At 39.8% G+C, this 23,677-nt stretch overlaps 1 protein-coding gene across 1 annotated transcript in view; it reads left to right on the forward strand.

The window, feature by feature from the left end:
• CSMD3 (CUB and Sushi multiple domains 3) overlaps window positions 1–23,677 on the forward strand; it is a 909,686-nt gene that overhangs the window by 345,369 nt on the left and 540,640 nt on the right. The window contains exons 13-16 of the mRNA XM_066579038.1: window positions 2,282–2,420; window positions 5,104–5,291; window positions 6,723–6,911; window positions 22,615–22,731. Coding sequence (XP_066435135.1) covers window positions 2,282–2,420; window positions 5,104–5,291; window positions 6,723–6,911; window positions 22,615–22,731 — 633 coding nt within the window. The remainder of the gene's footprint in view (window positions 1–2,281; window positions 2,421–5,103; window positions 5,292–6,722; window positions 6,912–22,614; window positions 22,732–23,677) is intronic.

Genomic DNA, 23,677 nt, shown 5'->3' on the forward strand with positions numbered 1-23,677 from the left:
TCCTGCAGGATAAAGTATCCTTATACCCTGCAAAAAATGTTCAGGAACAGTTTAGAAAACATTCTAAACAGTTACGTATCCTCCAAATTCCCAAGATCTCAATTTGATCAAACATCTACAGGAAGCGCTGGAAAAGCTATTCTCATTAATGGTGGCTACACCTTACCACTTACAGGAATTGCTGCAAAGGATTAGCTGTTAACATTTTGATGCCAGATACCACAAGACACCTTTTAGAGTACTCCTGAATCCTAGGCCCTAGCGAATCAGAGCTGTTTTGGCAATATGAGGGTAAATTACACAATATTAAGAAGGTTGTTTTAATGTTTTGACTAATCAGTGTATATGCACATTAGTTGTATATTAACACTTAAAGATGCATTGCACCCCATCTATATACTTTGAACATGAAATGTAGCAACCTATGCTAAGTTTTTAATGAACTGTTGCAAAAGTCCAAAGCCAATAGAGTTGACTTAACAAACAAAGGGCTTTGTTGTGAATAACTCTAGTATGGAAGTGAAAATGAACAGAAACAAATGAAAATGAGAAGAGCTTAGAAAACAGAGAGTAGTATCGGCTAAGGGATATTTTGGGAATGTATTTCAAAAGTTATTATACAGATATGTTCCCCCTAGCCTTACAGTAGCTTTAGTTTGGTGAAGGACTTCAATTTCTCACAAAACCAATTTAATACGGTATCATGACATGCTAGCAAAACCCTTGACAGCTGAACACTTCGGAGACAACTACTGGGTGGCCACACATAGACATGCTGGTGTACGGTAAAGGAAAGGCATCTCATAAATCATGTTTTGCTTTCAGAAGCAATTAGTTTTGCACCACTCATCTCAAAACATTGATCCAAGTGGAATGGTAATGAAGCACACATCTGTATAACGTATGCAATCACTGTAGGTGCATATACTAGATGTAAATATTCATTGCCTCATTTGTTGTAAAGTACTGCCCAATATTTCCACAGGCCTGAGACGTTTTTTGAGGGAGTGCTTTTTACAGGCCCATTCTAATGTATGCAGTATGTCTGGTTTATTGAATTAATTACATCTTCTGCAGAGGAGGTGATTTAGATTTGTGAAAGCCATCACAACTTTTTCTGTAACAAGTATGAGAATAAGAAAGTCTAAAGGACTAAATCTTGTGGTGTCATTGTCAATGGATATAATGGGTGAGTATAGTATCTTTTGTTATGTTATCACCATATCTGTATTTACCCACATTTTTTATAACTTGGATAATAATTAGAGATGATCGAACATGTTCGGCTCCGCCCCTTTTCGCCCGAACACCGAACTTTGCGAGTACTTCCGTGTTCGGGCGAAAAATGTTCGGCGGTCGCCGTGGCAGCGCGGGGGGGGTGCGGCGGGGAGTGGGGGGGAGAGGGAGAGAGAGAGGGCTCCCCCCTGTTCCCCGCTGCTGCCGCCCGCGCTGCCACGGCGACCCCCGCCCCCCGGCGGCCCCCGAACATTTACGCCCGAACACTGAAGTGTTCGGGAAAGCCGGTGTCCGGGTGCGTAAGTGTCCGTAACGGACACGTTCGATCATCTCTAATAATAATCTTTAGAGACTTACTAGCACAGAATTTTGGACCTAAGGCCTCATTCACATGAGCTACAAGATCTCGCTACAATATCATTGCTATGTTTTGTAGCCTGAAAGAACCCATTGGAAACCATGTGCTTGATCAGGCTGCATCTGCATGGGCTACAAAATCTCACTACAATGTGAAGCTCATGGTTTCCAATGGGTTCTTTCACATAAGTGATGTTTTGTTGCGTTATTTTGTAGCCCATGTGGATCATAGAATGGTTGAGTTGGAAGGGACCTCCAGGGTCATCAGGTCCAATTCCATGCTCAGTGCAGGATTTACTAAATTATTCCAGACAGATATTTGTCCAGCCTTTGTTTGAACACTTACATTGATGGAGAACTCACCACCTCCCGTGGTAACCTGTTCCACTCATTGATCACCCTTACTGTCAGTTGATCACCCTCACTGCAGCCTCACATACATGCTTTTTGTAGCAATGATTTTTTAGCGAGATTTTGTAGCGCGTGTGAATGAGGCCTAAAAAGAAAATTAAGTTAAGAGGTTGACTTTAAAATAAGTATACATAGTATGTGTAAAGCATGTAATCTCATGTATTGATTTATAGATTACTTTACCTTAACCCTATTTGTATTTTAGTTGGAAAATTGCATGGCAAAGCACAGAAAATCAAATCAAAAGTTTTTTTAAATTTTTTTTTTTCATTTTCAGCTCCATGTGGTGGACATTTCTCCGCTCCCAGTGGAGTAATACTTTCTCCAGGGTGGCCTGGTTACTATAAAGACTCGCTGAATTGTGAATGGGTGATTGAAGCCGAACCTGGACGCTCCATTAAAATTACATTTGAAAGGTCAAGACTTCTTTAAGCTCTTCATTCCTTTCCTCATTAGAACAAAAATGCATAATAAATAATCTGTTTTATATACATGAAAGCTAGATTTCGTAAATTCCACAAGTGCTCATATGAGGATTATCTCAAGGCCATATTTGACCCTTCTTAACCTTAAGAAATCTCATGATTATGGGTTTCTTTTATTTTGTCCTGAAGCTATGGAAATATCAGATTAACATTGTTATGCAGTTTTGACCATATTAAATCTTGCTTGCATTAATATTAGAAACAAGATGCTTAGTATAATCACTTTAGCTTCTTCCGTTGAAGATGGTGCTGTAAAGAAGATTACTAACCCAGGCCAAGATCTATAATAGAGCTACAGAACATAGGCCATTAAGCTAGGGCAGTGACCTTTTCGAAGGAATGTTTATACATTATCAGCCCCATTGAATTGTATAACTCATTTGACCCTTTTCTATCTTAACTTGGATGGGCTGCTATAAGTCAGAGCAGAGTGTGACGGCAAATTGTAACTCCTGCTCTGGAGGATTCTGAGTGACAATGTATTATATTATTGCCCATTCATTTGAATAAAGACCATGTGATACCATTTTTTTTCCTGAAGTAGCCACCGCAGGAGAGATGTACAACCACCTGCTACTTTATCTAGTGAAAACAGCTTATCACCTCGGATTTTTAGCTACCAAACTTACAATTACCTGATTGTCAATAGCTCCTTATTCATAAAAGGGACTATACAGATGAGAGAAACCTTTAACTTTTTAAGAGAATTTACACAAGGTTTCAACTGTCCTGGGTTCATGCAACGTGAATCACGGGCAGCAGGTATGTACACCCATATATATCTTATCCTGACACACTGCAGCTGCGAGTCACGGGGCGGTGCCGCGCCAGCCTCTCCCTGCTCTACAGTGCCAGCTCTCTCCATAACCCAAACAGGGAGATAGCTGTCATTCTTGAAGATGCAAACAAGGAGAGGCTCGTGAGGGGCTGCCCTATGACTCAGAGCACAGTTTGCAATCAAACTTCAAAGCATGTATATTCAAAAATGCTGCAACATTTCAGAATAAGACATACATGGGCAGAGTGTTAATACTACTTTTACATTCATATTGCCCTTTATCCTGTAAAGCACCACCCACCATAAATATATAGTGGGTGGCATATGGAGCTTCATACCCGGCAGGTGCCAGCTGTTTTTTATAGCTGACAGCTGCCTGCAACTATATTGAATGGAACCCCAATTGTTAACTGTTTAAATACCACTGTCAAAATTGATAGCGCATCTAAACAACTGGCCACAAGGAGCACTGGCCTTCAGCATCCAATCTGTTCTCCCTTGCAGCACAATTTTTGGATGCTGATAGGTTCACATGGCAGCCTGGAGCCTAGGGAAGACTCCTAGAGCTGTCATGTATTGCAGTCTATTAAACTCTACAATTGGTACCCCAAAATGGTACCAATAAAAAACTACAAGTCACCCTACAGAAAACAAGCCCTCATGCAGCCATATTGATGACAAAATAAAAATGTTATGGGTGTCAGTATATGGCGACACCATATACATCTATCTTTTTAAGGCCTCATGTCCATGGGGAAAATCAGGCCCGCTACGGATTCTCCATGGAGAATCTGCAGCGGGTCCCTCCTGCCCCGCGGACATGAGCACTGAAAATAAGAATAAATCAGAATTAACTCACCTCCCGCACGCTCCGGATCCTTCCTTCGCTGCGGCGTCATCTTCTCTGCGTCGCACCCAGATCTTCTTTCTTCGGCCCGGCGGATGCGCAGGATGACGTCGGTGACATGCCCCGCACATGCGCCGGCCCGAAGCAAAATGATCCGGCCGCGACAGAGAAGATGGTGCCGCGGCGAAGAGAAGAAACGAAGTGGGTGAGTAAAATCTGATTTTTGTCTCCCGCGGATCCGGACGGCTTCCATAGGCTTCACTAGAAGCCCGCGGGAGCCGTCCCCGCGGGAGACCCGCACGAAAATGGAGCATGGTCCAGATTTTTTCATGCTCCATTTTTTTTAAAATCACTTTTATTGACCATCCGCGGGTATTTATCTACCCGCGGGTGGTCAATGCATCCCTATGGGGCGCGGATCCGCGGGCAGGAGAAGAGTTAAAATCTGCTGCGGATTTTAATTCTTCTTTTGCCCGTGGACATGAGGCATTAAGGTTCTTCAATTTTTAGAAGTAATAATACTGTAAAAAATGTGTATAAATTTGGTAACATCTGTACTGACCTGCAGAATAAAGTTAAAATATCATTTTTGCTGCACCATGAACAATGAAAAAAATAAACCCAAAAATGTATGGTATAATTGTGTTTTTTTTTCTATTTTACCCCACTTATAAATTTGTAAACCTTTTTTTCAATACAATTTATGGTACATTAAATAGAATTATCAAAAAATACAACTCACCTTGCAAAAAAACAAGTCCTCATACAGCTGTGTTGACAGAAAAATAAAAACGCTATAGCTGCTGAAAAGTGGGGATGAAAAAACAAAAAGAGACATTTTGGTCTTTAATGGGTTAAAGGCACAGCAATTAATCATATAAATGACCCCTCAAATCAAGAAATATACAATGAAATGGTTGCTGCCATTTACTTCAGAGTAATTAGATTACAATATCACTTATGTAATTTAATATATTTTTTCTTTACAGATTTCAAACTGAACTTAATTATGACGTCTTGGAAGTACATGATGGCCCTAACTTGTTATCACCAATTTTGGGAACTTATAATGGCACACAAGTCCCACAATTTCTGTTTAGCAGTTTGAATTACCTTTACCTTCTCTTTACTACAGACAACAGTCGGTCCAATAATGGATTTAAGATACATTATGAGAGTAAGTATTATGTTATATTGCCAATTAAGTATATTAAAGACGGCTGTTGTATAGAGATAGACTCTCATCCTACTAGATTATTTACTTGTGGTCAAAAAATTCAGATTTGGACTCCATTGCATCTGACTCATGCACTATATAACACTGTTGGTCAACAATACCTCCATTTTTATTAGGCTAAAATCCATAGAAAAGCTGTATAGACCATTAGAGAAGTATTCTTTTCTAAGTTATTCATGACCAAATCATGACCAAAAGTGAAATACCTGTCTGTATGACATCAATGCAGCACAGCTAGAAACACTGTTTCCTTGACTTCTCAACAAACTAGCTCACTGCGCTATGCTGGTAATGCAACTCCCATTCACTTCTATGAGAGTTATGAAAACAACATAGAATAGTCCCCTCAGCTGTCTATGTTAAACCTAGTCACTTCAGGCAGCGAGCAACAGGAGGAGGTGAGAGAGGGTGCTGTTAGGCGGGGAGGCAAACTTTTCTTAAGATAGGTAAAGGTACCAGAGGTAGGACCAGCATCTATCAGACATTTTATGGCATATCCAGTGGCTAGTGATGAGTAAGCTTTTAAAAAGTTGGATTCAGACAGTTTGATGAACTTTTGCTAATTAATTCAAACCAAAACCCCTAAATCTGGTGATCTGGTGTATACAACTGTCCAAAAGCCCTAAAATCTCTATAGAATTCTCTCAAAGTGTTATTTAGGTAATGTTATACACCAGTGTTCAGGACTAGTGTTGAGCAAACCGAACCAATAGAACCCTGGTAGAACTTTTCTAAAAGCTTGGTTCAGGTTCTAGTTAAACTTTTGCAAACGTTTGACCTGAAACACAATTCTACTGGTTTGATTTTCTCAACACTACCTGTGGATATGCCACATGTTTCGATGATGGGAATACCCCTTTAACCCTTTCCAATCCACTGTCTGACCTCTGAAGACATTATGATTTAAGGTTAAGGTTGCACAGCTCTGATGTTAGAAAACATCCATCGGGGTTCTCCTACTGTATATTGCCGGCCTCTCTGCTGTTGGAGCCTATCCAACTTGTCACCTCATGCAGTATTGGCTTTAGCCAGCATATAGCATCGTTGTATAATGGCAGAAAAAGAGTAAGCCTCCTAGGAAAACCAAGATAAAAATTGGATTGGAAAGGGTTAAGCCTAAGAAAGCAGTCTACTGGAGGAAATTTGAGAAGGTGCGATAGATAGATAGATAGATAGATAGATAGACAGATAGATAGATATGAGATAGATAGATAGATATGAGATAGATAGATATGAGATAGATAGATAGATAGATATGAGATAGATAGATAGATATTAGATAGATAGATAAATGACATAACTATTTTAAAATAAATTAATATTTTGTTGAGACTTACAGACAAAATCAACTGGATATTTCTGTTATTTTAGGTGTCACAGTGGACACACATTCGTGTCTGGATCCAGGAATACCTGTACATGGTCATCGCTATGGCTATGATTTTTCTATTGGATCTACTGTTTCCTTTGGATGTCAGCCTGGATATACACTTAGCCATGAAGAGCCCTTATTATGTGAGAAGAATCACTGGTGGAGCCATCCTCTCCCAACTTGTGATGGTAAGATCTGCATTCTAAATTTGATTGATTTACATTCATGAAACATCTAAATTCTCTATACATATTCAACTAAACAATGAGTAGTAAAACTACTACTACTGCTAATAATAATCAGAAAATCTCTGTGACATCCTGTAGATGTGGTTGACTTTATAATGATCAAAAAAGTTTCTATAAGATTAGAAAAAACATGACTGCATTCGATTCAATTTCCATGGGCAGTGTTTAGTAGTTAAGCATAGCCTTATTCAAAAAAGACCTGAAAGTTTTTATACAATATCTATGAAAAACAAGTCCAATGTATGATGGGATTCTAGGCGACCAAACACCTAACAGAATCTTTAGGTCAAGAACTAAAACTAAGGTCGTGTTGTATTCTTTATTGTAAAGCTCTTTTATTCTTAATTTTATGTTCTGCCAAGTTCAATGACATTGAATAAACACTCAGTGACATAGATTCCTTTTGACATATGTTTGAGGATACGGCAAGGAATTATGAATGTCAATGCAATTTAAATATAGAGCCCATAACTCTTAAAAGAGGAGAGTGCTGGAGGACCTAGCATGATGACACTTACAATTAAGAATTATAAAAATACAATGAGGTATATTAACAAAAGTGATCAAAAAGTCTAGGTAAGGGGCAACATGGACCTGGCGACGTTTTTTTGTTAAAGAACTTGTAGAAGATTAGAAAAATCACTGCTATATCCTTCCAGAAACTCTTCCAAAAATAGTGCCACTTAGCCCATAATTTGTGTCTGGTATTCAATTGCATAAGGTTTTGTTGGATAAAAGTGGTGCTGTTTCTGGACAAAAAAAGTAGAGATTGGAAAATGTAATTAAGAAAACAACATTGAATATACCAGAGCAAAGGACCAGGACTGCCAGATATCTAGATTGACCTCTCAGAGTAGCATTCAACAAGTCACAATATATCAGTAAGTATAGCTCTAATGTTATGACCCGGAAGGGAATCAGTTGTGAAGAAAACATGCTGGTGCCATGTTTTGATGCTTCTGTGTAGTACCAGTTTTATTCATGACCCCAAGTCCAATAGTATGGTGTTACACCATCAGTGGTATAGCATCACAATTAGAGGTTTGCCTGACCAATTTGAAGAGTCAAGGCAGGCTGATCAGTTTGGACTTTGTTGAGAGCCCATGTTTGCATTCACAGTATAAGATAGGCAAAAGTTAGTATCTACATGGAGTATATGCCCCACAAAGTGATGCCCGAATGTCTAGGCATTGTAGCTTTTGAGGAACCTCATAAAGTTAGTTGGTTAAACAGGTCGAACAATAATCATTAGAGATGAGCGAGTATACTCGCTAAGGCACTACTCGCTCGAGTAATGTGCCTTAGCCGAGTATCTCCCCGCTCGTCCCGAAAGATTCGGGGGCCGGCACGGGGCGGGGAGCTGCGGGGGAGATCAGGGAGGAACGGAGGGGAGATCTCTCTCTCCCTCTCTCCCGCCCGCTCTCCCCTGCTCCCCGCCGCAACTCACCTGTCAGCTGCGGCGGCCCCCGAATCTTTAGGGACGAGCAGGGAGATACTTGGCTAAGGCACATTACTCGAGCGAGTAGTGCCTTAGCGAGTATACTCACTCATCCCTAATAATCATATAAAGAAGCATCCTATCCAAATCCAGGCAACCCTCATATTTTGAAATATGGTAAGTATTTTTTAAATTCCTATTTTATATTTTTAATGCAAAATGTTCACTTCATGTATATATTTATGCATACAGATGAACCCTTAATATCGGGTTTTAATTCATTTAATTTCAATTTTTATCTCCCTTTAATCAGAATATTAAAATTTGGAATACACAGCTCGTACATATGTGAAAAACACTCCAACACCCACCATATTTTTCATTTATTTTCCACCTACTTTGTAGTTACATAACAATTACGCGTCTGCTAATAATTATAAGCTTCTTTGTAGTTACTTCATAGCACATGAGAGGGCTTATTAGAGCAAATGCATTGTACCCTATGTTAAATAATTAGATTCTGTCATTTGTGTAATGCAAGTTACAAAATAAAAAGAGAAAACTAATTGTTTCCAATTGTGTAGTGCACAGAAAAATAAAATAAAAAGTGACATTTTGCTCATATTAGACAACAAAGGGCAGTAACTTAGTACAGTATTTTTTCACTGCTCAATTAGATTTCTTAATTATGAATGTCACCCCCATTATTATTTGATATTGACCACAGATTTTAGAATTTTCTGAGTATGGGAAAAGCAGTTGTCTTACAGACTGTTGTCCCCAATGCATAGTACACCCTCTTCGATACAGACAACATTATGGGAGAGGCTTCTGAGGAATAATGCTAATACAATTCTAAGTATCAGAAGTATATAAACATTCATGTTACCCTCTTTCATCATCCCAGCTGAGTGCACAGTGGTCAACATTGCACTGCATTATTGATGGGGCCATATATGAAATGTGTCACTTATGTGACCTGTGTATCCTTGTAAAATGTTAATATTTGATATGTATCCTTTAATTATATTGTCAGCATGAATTGAACTCAAAAACACTATAATAGTCCTAGACTACTTTTTTTGCAATTTTTGGGAAGAACGCAAATACATACCTTTGGTCGCCGGGAGCAAGGAGATTCTAAATTTCCCGGGCCCTCCCTGTTCCTGTGCATGTGTCTGGCATTTTACCAGCGGGCGCATGCGCAGAAGCAGGGAAAGCCCGTGGAAGAGGATCACATTGGGGTACAAACGTGGAGTCCTTCAGTAAGAAGATTCATCTCCTCTCAACTTTTTTTTAAAACATTTATGTTATCTCTATTATTCATTGGATAACGGCGATCACTGGACTAAGGACTGCATACCGTGGTCCCCCATGACATCTCCAGGCTCTCGGCTACTAAAGCAGGGAGGCAGATTTTAAATTTACTGGGCAATTCTTGACTTTTGCGCATGCGTCCACCATTTGATTGATGAGTGCATGCGCTGAAGCTGAGAAAGCTCCGCGGATAAACATCCAATCGGGGGACAAATCTTGGGACTATAGGTATGTCATTTCATTTTCCTTACGGATACAATCCGTAAGGGGAGATGAAACAAACTTTTTAAACTTTTTTTCTTACACTTCTGTTATCCAATGGATAATGTGATCACATATGTGACTGGTAACCTCATACAGCAGTCCCCTGTGACATCTCCCTGCATTTGGCTATCATTGACAGCCGGGTGCAGGGAAATTTTTACATTTGCCGGGCTCTCCGGCCTTCTATGCATGTGCACCACATCTGCACATGAGCAGAAACCCGCTAGCTAGGGGCCAGGAGATTTTAAATGTCATGCGCCAATCTGGGCTTCGGCGCATGTGTCGCCATCTTTCCTTTGACATGCATGTGCAGAAGACGGTGGAGGCTCTGTTCTGGACCAGATCGATGCGGGACATTGCGGAGGATGGGGGTGAGTAGTTTCAGCCCCCCTTATGGATGCGATCCATGAGGGGAGATAAATAAAAAATGTTTAGCTCCTTATTTACTTTTATCCTATTGGCACTACCCATTGGGTAGCACCGGTCCCACCACCCAGCATGACAGCTCCAGGTTGTTGGCTACTTCCAGGAGCAGCATGGAGCTGTCATGTCCAGAGCCTGGACGGTTTTAATCTCCGCATTGAGCATGTTTTTTACTTCCCTGGGTATTAAAGCTAAGCAGGCTAGGACATAAAAATGCAATTGGGTGATCACTATGGGGTTAATATTATGCTGGCTGATAGCGCTAATCCTGTAAAGATGCCAAACATCAGAAACACTGCACCCCAACAAGCATTTTGCTTGGCTAAGCTTCGTAGCATAGGCAATCAGTAATGAATCAATGAGAATCTGATTCCCAGGACCCCTTATAATCAGTTGATCTAATGGACCATGGTCAGGGGTGTAGCTATAGGAGGTGCAGGGGTGGCAGTTGCTGCCAGGCCCTGGAACGTTAGGGGCTCCTTGATCTCATAAAAAGACACCAGTATTATAACCAGCACGTTAGGTGGGGAGACATGTTACAGATTTTGCCCAAGAACTTGTAGTTATGCCTCTGGCCGTGGAGCTTCAATGAGCACCACAAACCTTTGATTGCTTATCAGGCCTAGTTTCTTACTTTGGTATTGGTTATACTAGATATAGCAACTCCCTTCAGCTCAGTCCAATTCAAGTGCATGAGACCAAGCTGCAGTAGCAGGTACAGTGACTGCTAGAAGTATGGAGCTGTGCCTGGTAAGCAATGAAGAGAACATGACATTCATTTGTGCACCATGGCCATTTCAGTGAGCTAAGCAGTTAGTGAACATAGATAACTTTAAATTATTCAATTTTATCACAAGACGTTGTTTCCATTATATATGATGATATGCCTTCTACAACTTTTTAACTTAATTACTTGGCTGCCATTCACTGCTACTATTTTTGCTTAAATACTGAACACTAAGAGAAGTCATTACATTCATAAAGTTTTTTGTGGGTTTGTTCATGAATTTTTGATATGCAGGAGTAAAAAAAAGGCTTTTATAGTTGACGCTTAGTGAAACTGCCAAGTCAGTGAAGTGAGCTGAGCAGAGGTCCAAGAAGTGAGTAAAAAAATACATTTAATGACAAACAGCATTATAGCTGACTGACAGTTTTGTGGTTTCTTGACTGATATGAATTCTAATGTTAGAATAATTTCTGTCAAAATTCTAACTATATTTTGCAATAAATAATGTGACTACTTTAGACACAAACTCATTAAAGTGGAATAAATTCTGGGATAAAACAAACGATATTTTCATAAATTATTCCTGTAAAACCAAAGCTTGATCTGTAGCGCTTTAAGGCAAGCCTTTTCAAATGACTACCTGATATCCCGAGGTGACCCTGAAATCCTGATTTTCTGCTGATGTGTTCATTGTGGAGAACATAACTGCAGATCCTTTATGATGGGATAGTCAACTGGTTGCAGGTCCATATGCCTAGGTCTGCAGCCATGTGAGAGTTTGAGTTGAACAACAGTAAAAAAAAGTTTTGTTAATGTTTCCCATACTTTGTAAAACTATTTACATCAGTATTTACAGTTAGTGGGGGAAAACTAGAACAGATGCCTACATTGAACGAGAGTAGACCCCAAAATTAACTCCTCATACTTCAATATTCATTCAGATCACCGACCTCAAAACTCATTTAGACCACATATCAGACCCCAAGCCAGACCCTTAAAATGAATTGAATGCTGAAGATGGCTTGGGTAATATATAGAAACAGAAAAAGGGGTATCTAAGATAAATATGCACAGCACAAGTAAAATTAGCCTGATGAGTTGAATTACAAAGGGGGATTAGTTGAGACCCAGGGAGACCACGTATTAAAAAAAAAAAAATCATGGGACCAGCTGTAGATTCCCTCCAGTGAATATAGTGTATATGTAAAACTTTGTTATACCATATCTGAGCTCCTTGGTGGTTTTTGTGCTCAACCAATTAATGGAGATAAGGAGTTTAGCTGCCGCGATTACACATTTTAAGAGGTGATGTCTGTCCAAGAGGTAATCATTAGAGTAAATTCAAAAGGACCAGTTCAGGAGTGAGTGTGATGGAGGAAGAGCATATTTCATTAATGGTTCTTTCCAACTGAGACCAAAACAGTGTAATCAGGAGGCATGACCACCAGATATGATAGAGGGAGCTCAACTCCAACTCCAACGCAATTAGAGGTCTTGGGGTGCATTCTGGACAATATAACCGGAGTCCTAAACCAACTAGTAGCTAGTTTAAATGCATTTTCCTGAGCGGTGATACCTCTTGAAAACACATGGGACCTTGCAAGTATTTGCTTAATCGCAAAGTTAGTGAAGAACTGCTCTAATTCTCTCTTACATTCAGCTAGGTATGTAATAGAACTTTAGCTAGGCCTTCTCTGTAAGCAACTTATCATACAATAAAGAAGCCAAACGTTTTGGTGGAGGTGTCGGAAAGAAAGTTGTTTCAATGGCCTCAGAAATTTGAAAGAGTGGAGGAAGTTGGAGCAAACGAAATTCATTGTAATGCATATGAGACCAGTGTTTGACATTAAGACTAGAGATGAGCGAACGTACTCGGATAAGCACTACTCGTCCGAGTAATGTGCTTTATCCGAGTACCGCTCTACTCGTGCTGAAAGATTCGGGGCGCTCCGCTGCTGACAGGTGAGTCGCAGCGGGGAGCGGGGCAGAGCGGGCGGGAGAGAAGGAGAGAAAGATCTCCCCTCCGTTCCTCCCCGCTCTCCCCTGCAGCTCCCCACTCCGCAGCGCGTCCCGAATCTATCAGCACGAGTACAGCGGTACTCGGATAAGGCACATTACTCGGACGAGTAGTGCTTATCCGAGTACGTTCGCTCATCTCTAATTAAGACTTGTTTAAAAATATTCTAAAGGCTGATCTTTCATATTGCACTAATATATATATATATATATATATACACATATATATATATATATATATATATATATATATATATATATATATATATATATAGGCAAAACACTATTGCAAAGTATATCAGATTTATAACAAGTCTCTGTCGTAAGTGTGCCTAGGACTACAGGTGCCAGCCTCATCCAAGAGACTGCAATGCAGTTGAGAATGTTTGCTCTAGTTTGCACTTAAGTTACAGACTCCAGGGACCAAATCATGTGGAAAAATCTGACTTTTAATCAGTATGAGTGAATACATTCCATGAAAAACAACTCATTTCGCAGAACAGGTTTCTCTTTTCCAAGCTAAAAAGGATGATAAACTTTTATTAATCCTCGCATAAACATATTGAATGATAAAAAACAGACCAATTCATGTAGAAATTAGAGATGAGTGAGCATACTAGCTAAGGCAAACTACTCGAGCAAGTAGTGCCTTAGCCGAGTATCTGCCCACTCGTCTCTAAAGATTCGGGTGCCGACGGGGGTGAGCGGTGAGTTGCGGCGGTGATCAGGGGGGTGCGGGGGGAGAGAGTGAGAGAGAGATCTCCCCTCCGTTCCTCCCCGCTCTCCCCCGCCGGCAGCCGAATCTTTAGAGACGAGCAGGCAGGTACTTGAATAAGGCACTACTCACTCGAGTAGTTTGCCTTAGCGAGTATGCTCGCTCATCTCTAGTAGAAATACTACAGAACAAAAGAGGAAACCTGTGTCAGAAGTAACACTGATAATGGATGGGTCAATTCCTAATAAATTAGTTACATATTCACACTTTAACCAGGGATATACAAAAGTACAATGATATCATTTTGTGCTGAACATCAAACCCCTATTAACCCTTTCATGACCAAGGCTCATTGATGCACCTGCATCCAGGTCACATTCTGCAGTTCTCCTATTCCCACTTTCAAAAAATCTGAACTTTTTAGTTTTTCAGGTGACATATCTACATGGTGTTTTTTTTTTTTTTTTTTTTTTTGCGGGCTGAGTTGTATTTTTCATTGGTACCATTTAACATACTGTATAGTGTATTGGAAGAAATGTTCTAAGTGGGGTGAAATGGGAAAAAACCCACAATTGCACCATTGATGGGGAGTGGGGAATTTTTATGGCATTCTTGATGCAGTAAAAGTAACATGTTCTCTTTATTCTGTGGGTTAGGATGAGTACAATGATGCTAAATTTAAATACCTATGGAAGCAAAAGATAAAGTGCTTCCTTAAATAGTAAACCGATAATGGGGATAATGTGCTCCCCTCAGGATGTATCATAAAAGCAGCCAATACCCAAAGCAATTCCAAGAAGAGGTTATAGGTAAATGGAAATCCAAATTTAATATAATCTAAAGATATCCATTTGAGAGCGAGTGGCTCCTTTCTCATGCTGCCTGCTGTCTCCAAAGCACGTATCTTTGCACTATATTAAATTCAGCTTTTCATTTACCTATAACCTCTTCTCAGTATTGCTTTGGATATTGGCTGCTTTTATGATACATTTTGAGGGGAGTGCATTATCACCATTTGGCTTGTGGGTTTATACTATAAAAGCTACCAAATTTATATTTATATTAAAAAAAAAATATATATATATAGTACTTAAAAAGAAAAAAAACCTTTACTTAATAAAAAAAAGAATTGCTTTCTGCCACCATATTTTGACCCTCAGAACCCATTTATTTGCTATTGATAAGGTTGTGTAAGGGCTTATTTTTGGTGGGGCCGCCTGTTGCTCATATTGGTACCAATTTGGGGAACATACAACTTTTTCACGGCTTTTTATTTCTTTTTTTTTGGGGGGGGGGGGAGACAGAGTAACCAAAAAACAAAAATTGCAATTCTGCCATTGCATTTTATTCTGTGTTAACCATGCAAGATAAATTATGTGATATTTTAATAAATTTTAACTCTATGGATGTAGCAATACCGATATATATATATTTTCAAAGCCACAACTTGGAAAAGGTTTTTTTTAACTATTTGTATTTTTTATTTTTATATTAATTACAAAATCTTTATTTTACTTATTTTCAGACCCCAAAGAGACCTGAACTTGCGATTGATTGTTTGATTGCTTATACAGTATAATGTAATACTATAATATTGCATTAGGCTGTATTTTAACAGCCTGTCTATAAAAGACAAGCCACAGGCACATCCCTGATAGGCAAATGATCATGGGAGCCCTGGGGGCATTCAGAAGCCTTAGGCTGTCGTGACACCCAGACGACACCCCCACAATTTTATTACAGAGGCATTGTTTGGGAAATTTAAATGCCGCTGTCAGAATTGACAGCAACATTTAAAGGGATAACTATGGTGAACAGAGTTATTGCCAATCAGGGCTGTTCGCTGTCAAAGACAAGTAATATCCACCATGTATGGAGTGGGTTTGGCTCCAAAGCCTGCTCCACACATAGTATATGCTTTGGACGGCTATAGATGTCCTAACTGCATGGGGTATGGGCATTTGGGATGTATAGAGCCAAATGGATGATGGGATGGGGCTAAATAATACAAGTCAAACATGATTACAAACTGCCAGTATAATGAGTCAAGTAAGCAGAAGTAAAGTGTTAATGCAATATCAAAAATAAATTCTTTAAATCACCTTCATATCCCTAAAGTTGAAGAAAATCTCACATATTTGCCTTTTAAGGATTTTTATGCCTCATAACATTTCATCTTTTTTATATTCTGATTCTATGAATTTGATTACACTTTAGGCGTCCTACTCATGAGTCATGATCATATACGCTGGCAACAATATTACAGACCTAACCTAACCCCCGGATAGTATAATACATATTTTATTTTGTAGTGCTGAAAACATTCGCTATCACTTCAGCCAGGTTGTGATTGTAGAGATAACGAATGAATGTGTAAAGCTCCCTTGGCTCGGCTTACGAACAAGCTGAGTGCCAAATATCACACTAAAATATGCATCTAAAAATCTTTACAAGTTCATGTTTTCTTGTTTGCCCACATTTAACAAAGCTCTCCTTCACTTTCTGAGTGGAAATTAGCCGCTGGCCATCATTCAGGGATGTATGTGGCTCCAAAGATACAAGAGGTTGAGAAGCTTTGATGTAATGCATGGACATGTTGTGAGCTTGTGGCAATGTTGGTTGCAGGTTAGGAGTCCAGCAGGTGAGGCGGGCAACAGAGCTTCAAGTATAGTCTGATTCACAAACTGAGCTAAAATACAAAAAATCGGGTAAAAACATAATGGAATATATACTCTGGCACAGCATGGAATAACTCACAATAGAATCAAACCGAACTTGCAATATGGTAGACATCCAGAATAGAGATGAGCGAGCGTACTTGGCCACGCCCCTTTTTTGCCCGAGTGCCGCGATTTTTGAGTACTTCCGTACTCGGACGAAAAGATTCGGGGGGCGCCGTGGGTGAGTGGGAGGTTGCAGCGGGGAGTGGGGGGGAGAGGGAGAGAGAGAGAGGGCTCCCCCCTGTTCCCCGCTGCTACCCGCCGCCCCCCGGCGACCCCCGAATCTTTTCACTCGAGTACGGAAGTACTCGAAAATCGCGGTACTCGATCGAGTAATTACTCGAAACGAGTAGGTTCGCTCATCTCTAATCCAGAACACCAACGTAGACGTCTAGGGTTAGGGACAAAATTCAAGATGCGGGCCTAACTTCTGGCTGCATAAAAGAGACTGAATGCACAGGATTCAAGTGAACACGATTTAAACTGCAACTGGGAAGGATGGAAATACCTCAAGGTCCATAACTCAGGGCAGAAATGCAGCCCAATATTCTTTCCAATGATTTTTATTGGTATTTTGAGTGACATAACATACAGCTGTAATTATGGCTGTGGACATCGGTATTAATTACAAAGGATATGCTATACATTCCTATACAGCATATGGTCTGAGTATGCAGATTTTTTACATAAATTTAACTGTAGCCTGTAATGTTCGGATTATTTTAAGAATTACGTTAACAGGTGAAACAAGAAATAACACTTAACCAGTGTGTACCATTTTGATAGTTATTGAGCCTTGGGGTATTGATGGATGGGTGTCTAAAGGGAGGGGTTGAGTTTTTAGATTAACGGAGGATAATGGTTAAGCCATATGTTCCATTTGTCGGTGAAAGCGTGTAGTTTCCCACCTTGAACTGCTAGTATTTTTTTCGTATAAGCAGTTGTCCGAAATTATCAGTATGATCTCTTCTATGAAAGATGTTTTATTGCTTTTCCAGTTTCGCGCAGCCCAATATTCAGGGTTCCAAGTTCCACCAACAAGCCCAGGCTCTCTACACACAAAGTCCCAAGTACATGAGTGCTAGAAGTAATTAAATAACCAAGATACAAATTAACAAAATAACTGGAATCCGGGCAGAAGAAACTGAGGTTCAAACTACCCAGTAGTCATTGTGATTGATTAATTAATCTCTAGATGCAAGTAGACCATAGCTGAACAAGGTTAGAAAAGACTAGAATTCTGATGACTTGATAGTAATGCCAGAAATGGTAAGCTACTTTTGATATCCAACTTTAGCAGCTGCTAATTTAATTATGCAGCTTTTTACAGTATGCAGGCATGGTGCCATTACCTAAACAGGTTCCTTTTTTTCTCTAGCAGAACCAATGAAATATAGTAGCCATACAAGAAAGCTATCACACTGTGTCTGCTATTGAAACTGCTAAGGAAAACATGAGGTAGTTACTTAAAAAAAAAAAGTTTTTAAGAAGTCCTTGAAAACTTTCATCTTACATAAACCATGAGAAATGATAATGATTTTCTGTGAGCGGCTTTTGAGTGTTATGTGAGGTTTTTGTTAAAATGAACGTACCTGCGGAGATTCTACTTTGATTGATCGAAGGATTTATACAGATTGTAAAGTTTGCACAGCAGTGTGATTGGATGAATACTACCGATGGGTAAACAGAGATAGCTCGAGTCATCTAAAGAATTTGAAGGGTCATTTCACATCCAAACCTATATTACGATTGATTTTTTTTTTCTCTCCTTGAATAGCATTACAAACAGGTTTGAAGTTGATGATCGGATTTTAAAGTATATTAAGTTGGCAATGAATAAAAAGTGAAAATTATTATTTTCTTTGTCTAGGGAGGTCAAGAGCAGACTGAGGGTGGTCATGAAACCACTGTAGTTAATTTAGTACTTCAGCCACATCAATGCATGTTGATTGTAGGACTTATTGGTCATTGGCTCACAGCCTTGTCTTTTTTTTTAATCAAATTTTTATTAGAATTTTTTCATACATTACGTGTAAGAAATAGAACATCTGAGGTTGAAAGAATTTAACCATCATTTAATGGCATGCAATGTCCTAATTCCGCATAGATCTCTCTCGGTCTGGAACCTCACCAATCCTGGGTGCCGGCCAAGAGAGAGCTCTATCTAATGCAACCTATTAACAGAGTAGAGAGAAAAGCATGGTAAGAAAAACAGAAAACGAATAGGAGAAGTCAGGAAAGAGGAAGGGCATGGGGAAGGGGATGATGTTAGCTATAGAATCTGACCTTGCCGCCACCGGTAACTCCACTCCATGTCTTGGAACTTGTAGAGCCTTCCGAGCCACATTTCAGCACCAACGCCCAGGGGTTTCGCGTTTACACCACTGCAAGGGATACTGTCCCTTGTCTCTGTCAATTTGAATGTAAATCCTTAGCCGATCAATTGTAGCCCCATCTACCTCTATGTAGGCCTCAAGGGTTTTGTCTCAGAGATCTTCAGGGATGCCAAGTTTGAATGAACTTGTCATGTGTTCCTCCCGCCCAGCTTTGTAGTTCCTCTAGATTATATATCATGTTCACCTTTTCTTCCCACTGAGACAGTGTTGGGGGGTCTTCTTAAGCCAGTTTAGTGGAACCAGGGCCTTTGCTGCATCCCACAGCCTTGTCTTAATGCTAAAAGTGGTTGCAGCAAAAACAACTTTTATCACCTATCCACAGGATACTAATCAGTAGTGGTCTGACCGCTGAGGCCCTCACTAATTCTGATAACAGGGGTCCCACCTCTCCTACTGACTGTGGGCTTGCTGCACACCCCACAGTGAAAAGGTGACGGAATGAAGAGTCAGTTGCACATTCAATTTCAATGGGACTACTGGAGATAGCCAACCGCCTGTATTTGGCTAATTCCGTCAGCCCCATTGAAATGAATGAAGGAGCACTGTGCATGTGCGTTGCAGCTTCATTTAATAAGACATCATTGCAGGCAGATATAGTGACCCTTCAGTGACAAGAAATGGGGAACACGGGACTCCCCCATTCTTGGGATTGGTGGGAGTCTAAGCACTGAGACACTCCTGTAACAGGAACTGTGTGATCACCATCAGTAACTGTGTTAGGAGTGCCTGTGACCCTCTATAGACCATTTTTGTGGTATAATTTATGTAAACGCATCACACAAATTGAGAAACTGTATACAAAATGAGTGCATAACTAAACGTAGATTTGAGCTGGTCAGAATTGCGATCACATGTCCATCTGAGGAAAAAGAGACCAATAAATTCAGACAGAAAGGAATAACTAACCCAGGTAACGGTAACTCACTTATATATACTGGGCGAATATCTGTATAATGAATGAAAAAAAAAAACAATCACCCGAGTGACCCTCTAAGTTAAACCCAGATATACTGTACGTAATTGAAATTGTTATGAAAGATACTGGCTATGTAAAGAAACAATGAGGAAGATTTATTAAGATTGGTGTTTTGCCAGTCTTAAAACATTTTTTGGATCTTACTCCAGTGCATGTTAGTTTAGGAGTTGCACAAAATTTGTTGCACCTTGAACTGTCCATGCTTCAGAAAATGATATGTATGCCTGCTATGGGCAGGAGTAGATTGCTGTGGCATTTTGAGCAATTTTCTGGTATAAAACGTAATAAATCTGCTGGTTCATTAGTGGCCCTTTGCCTTATGCTAAATCCATTCCCTTTTCTTACTGTTTTTGAAAAGTATCAAGAGCTGCAAAAAGTTAAGAAAGTCTCACATTGTACTGCAAATCTGGTGTGTGCCAAAACTTGCAATCAATTATGCGCAAAATGTGCATGATAAATTTGCAACCTGATGATAAATTTACAGTTTGCATGACAAATTTCCCCTAGTGAATTCACAATGCAGGCCTAAGTTTCAATTCCTAGTAGGCATGAATGCCAAGTGGGTTTGGTGGTGCATGGGGGCGTAACTATAGGGGGTGCAGGGGATGTCGTTGCATCCGGGCACAGGAGCCTTAGGGGGCCCATAAGGCCTCTCTTCTCCATATAGGGAGCCCAGTACTATGAATAAAGTATTATAGTTGGGGCCCTGTTACAGATTTTGCATTGGGGCCCAGGAGCTTCAAGTACGCCTCTGGTGGTGCAGTAATGGTGGTGGTGGCTTCATAGCTATCCCTCACAAACAGCGGCTACTGACAAATGTAAAAATAAATGTTAAGTATGACGTTTTGATGCTACCCATCAGTGGGGTAGGGTATGGTGGTATTAATGTTGTCAAGCTCGTGACATCAGCACGTATACAGGCCGAAACATGTTCCACGCAAAATGATAAATAAAAATGAATAAATCAAAATAAAACAGGAAATTAGCCGTTCCCCTAGAGTGCAGTGTGTTGCACTTCAGTGCACATGGTGGGGTGGTTAGAAGGGAACTCCAGAAGTCAGGATAAACATTAAACAGTAAAATAATTTATTTGCATCAATGGATCTCCAATAAATTATGCTTTATATATTGGGAATGGATTCACTCTGAGGTAGATAGCTGCTGGTAAGTACAGGAACCACATCTGTAGGCTTGGGCTCTTAGGAAAATTCAGGGGCCACTTCTGTACACTATACTTTGCCCTTGTTCTTCTCTCTTCCACTTATACTTTAAATATAAATCCCCTTTCTTTTTTTTCCACTGTTCCTCTGTTTCTCCTATTTTTCTTTCTTCTTGTACTATTACATAAACTGAATTGTCTTTACTTTGCTTTGTCTACCTCTAGTATAACCCATTTCTTGTGTACTCATACCTCTTGCTTCTCACCACACTGGTTTTTCCCTCTCCTGATCTTGCTTCTTGCTTCCTCTCTCTTCAATGACTCGACTCCAACTCCACTCTCTCTCACTAACACTTTCCCTTTTCTCTGAGTAACTTCTCTTAACCTACCCATATGGAGGGCTCATCCTTCAATCACAGGATAGCTATCGTCTTGCTACCTGACTAGCCAATAAGGTACAGAGTAAGTTGGCAAGCAGAATATGAGCAACAAACAAGCATTTAACAGTCTTAAAGTAGTACACCTATATTACCATAAAAGCAGCTACATCACCTTCTATAGTGGACTCTACAAATTGCCTAGCATTTTAGCACATTGGACATTCAGCATAAAGAATATCAAAATGATGGCATTTTCAGGGACTAATTTTACAAATAACCCTGTACTCTGAAGTAAACACCATATTTGTTTTTAATGATTGTGTGGTGTGTTAATCTGCTTTTTATTTGCAACTTCACATTATGACAATATCATTAAAAAGTTCAGCGTAAGTATATTTCCTAGAATTACAACTCATGTATAACTATAATGAGATATGTGTATGCACTGGGATCCTTTAACTTTGCACAAAGCTTTTCAGGTCTGATCTCTCCGTTTTTATAACCAAAACCAGTTTTGGTCACACCAAGGAGATGAGATTTTATGGGGTTGTCTGATTGTAAACTATTGAAAATCTATCCTCAGGATAGGTCCTACAATAGTAGATTAGGGTGGTCAGTCACCAGTGGTGACCCCCATTGATCAGCTGTTCACTAGGCTGATGCCTTTATGCATCAAGCTTATCTTCTCAGGAAGCAGACAGCTCGGTTCCGACTACAATGGCCAGGCTTGGCATTACAGGCCGAGTTCCTATTGATATAAATGGGAACTTAGCTGACAATACCAAGACAGGCAGCTGCAGTGGGAATAGAGTTGCCTGCTTCTGGTCTGCAAAAATAATCTCAGTGCACAAGTACTCTGGCCCAGTAAAGATCCCAAGGAATGGACTACTGCTGATCTCTTATCAATGACCTACTCTGAGGATAGTCCATCAATAGTTTGCAACTGGTCAATCCTTTTAAGTCATACCAAGGATCTTAGAACAAAATCTACTAGATTTGACGTTTTATGGTTTAATTAGTATAATGATGATAATTTAATCTGCCTTCTATAAGACGTATAGCTACAAATATCTTTATTCTTTATCTATCGTTTACCTTTTTTTCCCTTCTAGCATTATGTGGTGGAGATGTTAGAGGTCCAAGTGGCACAATTCTATCTCCAGGATACCCTGAATCTTACCCCAACTCTTTGAATTGTACATGGACCATAGAAGTAACCCATGGAAAAGGTAATGTACAACATTTTGCAAGTTTGTATGCTACCACTTAATATTATCAAACAGGTAGGCTTGTATAAGTGGTATAACATCTATAAACCTTCAATAGACCAATAAATACAGCAAACGTGGGTAAATCCATCATTAAAAGCCAGCGGGATGTTGTGAGTGCCATAACAATATAATTATAGATACATATGTATCATAAACTTGTGCAATCGGGCTATAAAGGTTGGAAGAAGGGAATTATCTATTTCAATAGCACTAAATGTTAAGTACTGTTACCCTTTTAGTGGTATCAACAGTGTATTAATTTTGTTAGCTAGAATATGCTTAAGAACAGAGTTACTGTTATAGTCATCACGATTAAGAAAATAAGTGGGAATTAGAGTTTTCTTTACCTCCGATCCTCGCTACTAAGTATCATGCTTTGCATACTTTGTTCTCAGTATAGTTGCTTTATCTCTATTAAGAGAATTGCACAGTGCATTAAGTAGCTGCATGAAGAACAAGGCAGTTGATGGCACTGCATTGATTAGGAGCACTCATGTTGTGAAAGCTGTTACATTAAAAGAAGACGTAATTGAAGCTTCACCGTTCCCTCTTTACATTATCTCTATATCATCCCAATGTCTATGATAGACAGTGCTAACAGGTCTTTCCTGAAATGGCTCTATATTGGGTGTGACATCATTATTTTATGTTGGCTTTACTTCTCTTTGCTCTTAACCCTTTCCAATCCACTGTCTGACATCTGAAGACATACTGATTGAAGTCTGTACAGCTCCGATGACGAAAGACGTCCGGCAGGGTATTCTTACTTTATATTACTGGCCACTCTGTTGTCAGGGGCCTCTCCAGCATGTCCCATACTGCAATACTGGCTCTAACAGCAGGTGGCGCCATTGTATAATGGCAGAAAGAGAAAGCCCCCTAGGAAACCTTGAATCGAAAATTG

The sequence above is a fragment of the Eleutherodactylus coqui genome, chromosome 9 (genome assembly GCF_035609145.1).
Source record: "Eleutherodactylus coqui strain aEleCoq1 chromosome 9, aEleCoq1.hap1, whole genome shotgun sequence".
Classification (NCBI taxonomy): domain Eukaryota; kingdom Metazoa; phylum Chordata; class Amphibia; order Anura; family Eleutherodactylidae; genus Eleutherodactylus; species Eleutherodactylus coqui.